This window comes from Elgaria multicarinata, chromosome 3 (genome assembly GCF_023053635.1).
Source record: "Elgaria multicarinata webbii isolate HBS135686 ecotype San Diego chromosome 3, rElgMul1.1.pri, whole genome shotgun sequence".
NCBI classification, from domain to species: Eukaryota; Metazoa; Chordata; class Lepidosauria; order Squamata; family Anguidae; genus Elgaria; species Elgaria multicarinata.
The window spans coordinates 2,184,110-2,187,990 of record NC_086173.1 but is presented as its reverse complement, the minus strand read 5'-3'; the positions used below and the strand labels follow the sequence as shown (position 1 = coordinate 2,187,990).

At 46.5% G+C, this 3,881-nt stretch overlaps 1 protein-coding gene across 1 annotated transcript; it reads left to right on the top strand.

Moving 5' to 3' along the window:
* Positions 1-2,251: 2,251 nt before the first annotated feature.
* Positions 2,252-3,370, top strand: LOC134397011 (beta-1,3-galactosyltransferase 2-like). The gene has a single exon (XM_063123621.1). It carries the CDS (start codon positions 2,252-2,254, stop codon positions 3,368-3,370), a length of 1,119 nt encoding a protein of 372 aa, XP_062979691.1.
* The last annotated feature ends 511 nt before the right edge of the window (positions 3,371-3,881 follow it).

Sequence of the window (3,881 nt, the reverse complement as noted above, 5' to 3'; positions counted from 1 at the left end):
TGAGTAATTCTTTTTAAATTTGCATATAAAGATATACATTAGCATGTGCAGATTTTATGCAAATCTGTGACCTATGGTCCTGGACACTGAATCTTTTAAGTGCCTAGCAACTGCCCTCCCCAGTGGGAGACTGCCAGACACCACACACAGCCCTCCTGGGGCAAATGGTCAAGATCCACCCAGAGAGGGGAAAGTGTTTTGCTTAGCAGCCAAAGGCAAGTGCTAGAACATGCAATGGGGGGAGCCATAGCCCAGCCCTTACATTCTGGACCTCCAGTAGATTCTGGGGCTGTTCATACAACACAGTAGTCCACACTCAATGGTTGAGTGTGGATTGCTTTGAACCATAGGTTGTTCTTGAACCATGGGTTATCATGTTGTTTGAATGCAGCAGAGCTTCCACAGGGCGGGTGATCGTGTTGTCTGAACACAGCCAAGGTGGTTTGTTAACTATCCCAAACAACCCAACAACAAACAATGGTTTCTCAAAGTGGTTTATTCGAGAAAATAAGCCACACTTCCTGGTTAACAAGCCACCCTGGCTGCATTTAGACAACATGCTAACCCATGGTTCAACAAAAGTTCAAAATAACCACCCTTTGACAACCACCAAGTATGAGTTCACATGTTGTGTGAACAGCTCCACTGTGTGCCTGGACTTTCAAAAGTTCTGAAGTAAATTTAGCAATCATGGGATAAGGTCCCCTTATGATCAGCATGGATCAGGACAGGAAGCAATGAGTAGACTAAACGGACAATTCTTGCAATGGAGGTATGTAAACAATGGCTTCCCCTAAAGACCTTTCGTGGCACTGGTCCTTTCTAACTTGTTGATAAATGATCTGGGGTTAGGGGGGAGCGGAGAGGTGGCCAAGTTTGCAGGTGGTACCAAATAATTCAGGGAGGTAAAAACAAAAAGGGATTGCAAAGAGATGGAAATGCATCTCTCCAAACTGGGTGAAAGGGCAACAAAATGGCAAATGCAGTTGAAAGTATGTATGTTAGTATATGTTCGTATAACACATATACTGATGCAGTCTGAGCTGACCTGGCAATGAGTGACCAGCAAAGGGATCAATGCAAACATTGTCCCAGTGTGCAGCAGCTGTGGAAAAGTCAGGTTGCTTACCTGTACCTGGAGTTCTTCAAGTGGTCATATGTGCGTTCATACATATGGGCTGTGCGCCTGTGCTGACCTCGATCGGAAGCTTCTAAAGCTGAGAGAATTTTGGCGGGACCCCTTCCCCCCATCCCAACATGCATGTTCGGTTGGGTTCCCACCTTCTCCCTCAGTTAAAGCAGGAGACCGGCATGGGGTCCCCTTTCCAACTGAGAGAAAGATAACTCTTGGTATTAACACCAATATTAGTGTATACACCAGAGTGGCGACAGTGGGTGGGTTGTGTGAATATACAGAGGTACAGAGCACCCCAGTAAGTCCAACTTATTTTTAAAGAGGAAGTTGCTGCTATCTCCTGCTGCGTGCAGGAGAAGCAGCACCATCAAAACAGCCCACTGAATGGGCCACGTACACATTGTTTACTTCCTCTTTCAAAAGAAGAAGTAATGAGGGACAAATGTGTGGGCAGAGAAGCAACAGTAAGGAAATGCGATTTTCCCCGTGTGATGACGCTCTGAAATTTGGAAGCTGAAATCCACAGAATACAAGTTTCAAGTAGGAAGTAGGTGGTACTTCACATTTTACAGATAAATATGTGTTAAAGTCGGGGAGGGTTTATTTGGGAAGGGGCTTGTCCTAGAAGCCACAAATGCAGTCCACTGGAGCCTAAGACTGAAAATCTGTGCTGGCTCCGTTACCATCACATCTGAGAATATCACCATCATGCAGAAAGTGATTCACGGACCGACAGATCAGATACAAAGAGGCAGATGTCACACACCTTTCCTGGAAACCATAGGCCTCATTCTTGTGCCATATGGAAAATATGCTAGACCCTGAAAAATATCAAGAGTTCAGGATCTGGAAGGGCAAGTGTCTTCCTTTCAGTTGTCTGGTAAAGGGAATCTCAAACATTTTGCATGGGATTTAATAGATTATACTTATATCCAATTAGATCTATACATCTGTAGATGGAGTTAGTTTTAAGCCTCTGAAAGTGTATGTTTTCCTTCCAGGTGGGAAAGAAGATACTGGAAGCAAACCTGAAGCTAGTTCTGGCTTTGACAGAAACCTCTCCCAGATCTAATCCAAAACAGACAGACAGACAGTCAGAAAGCTTTTGAAAGTGCCATGAAGGTGTTCACATCCCAATGGCAGACTTTGCTTACGGGGTTGTTGTTCATTCTCTGCTGCACATTTCTATTCCTTCTTGTTGGTAGGACTGAAAAGGAGTCTCCTGAGGCTTTCCCCCTGCTGCGTGAACTGTCTAACAACCCCCAGAGAAGCCCAGGTCCTTCAGGGGATCTTCCGAGTGCCCCAGAATTTGAATGGGAAACTGAACCTGAGAAGACCAAAGAGACCAGGCACCTTGGCCTGCAGCCTATAGCACCAGCAGCAGCCACGCGGCATCCTTTGGCGGTTGCCTACTCCAACAATTATAAATTTCGTCTCAATGAGCCAAAGAAGTGTCAGGAGAGGAGCCCTTTCTTGGTCTTGTTGGTGATAACTCAGCCCCAAGATGTTGATGGGAGGAAAGCTATCCGGCAGACATGGGGCAGTGAGAGCTCAGTGCCTGGTGTCTCCATCCTCCGCCTCTTTCTGATTGGTGTCCACCCACGATTTGAATATCCGCTCCAGTACCTTTTGGAAGAAGAGAGTTCCACCTACAGAGACATTATCCAGCAGAACTTCCTGGACACCTACAACAACCTTACCCTGAAAACCTTGATGGGCATGGAATGGGTAAGCAAGTTCTGTCCCAATGCTACATATGTGATGAAGGCAGACAGTGACATTTTTCTTAATGTTGACTACATGGTGTCCCACCTACTTCAGCCCCACCTTCCCCCCAAGAAAGACTACATGACCGGGTACATCTACTTGAACTCAAAGCCAATACGTAACAAAGCCTACAAATGGTATGTGCCATGGGAGGTGTATCGCAACGACACCTACCCACCCTATTGTGCAGGCCCTGGGTATGTGCTTTCTGGGGATCTGGCCAAGAAGGTCTACCAGGTGGCTCAGACAATCAAGGTCATCAACATGGAAGATGCTTTCATGGGAATCTGTTTGCATGAACTGGGTGTTCGTGTGGCAGCGAGTCCCTGGGGTCTCTTTAGCATGGTGAAAATCAGCTATGAGAAGTGCCAATTCTCCAAGCTCGTGGTTGTGCATCACTATGGGCCTGAGGAACTGCTGCGGATTTGGCCTGGCTTTCAGGATCGGAACGAAACTTGTCACAATTAAAGCTGGAGGAGATGGGGTGGCTGGGAAGACCTCACAGAGAAGATGCTCTGAAGAACTGGCAACATGCAGACCAAAATATGCCATTTTGCGCATTTACATTGGACAGATTCAGACTGCCAGATTTACACACAGCAATAGGTGGGAAACGGGGAAGTTCTGTGGTTGCCACGGTGTTACACAATCTCTCAGGTCATCTCTCATCTTGATGACCTCAGAAGTAAGGTTTCCCCTCATAATATGCACAAGTTTAATCCCACTCACACTGCTGCCTTCCCCATGAAATCTTCAGGACTGCCTGTAGCATCCACTGTTCCATTTCACCTCACCCACCCACCAGCCACGCTTCCATGGCCACTGAACATACTCTGTCCTTATTTGGCTATTTTGGGGGAACCCTTTAGGATTCCCCCCTTCTGCAAATCACAGAGTACCCTGAGTCTGCCGATACCTCCCCCTTTGTACACAGATGTTGATGTTTTGGTTACATAATCAAATAGAGTGACCATATGAC

Coding starts and splice junctions, on each gene's coding strand:
- LOC134397011 (XM_063123621.1), top strand. CDS start 2,252: ATGAAGGTGTTCACATCCCAATGGCAGACTTTGCTTACGGGGTTGTTG.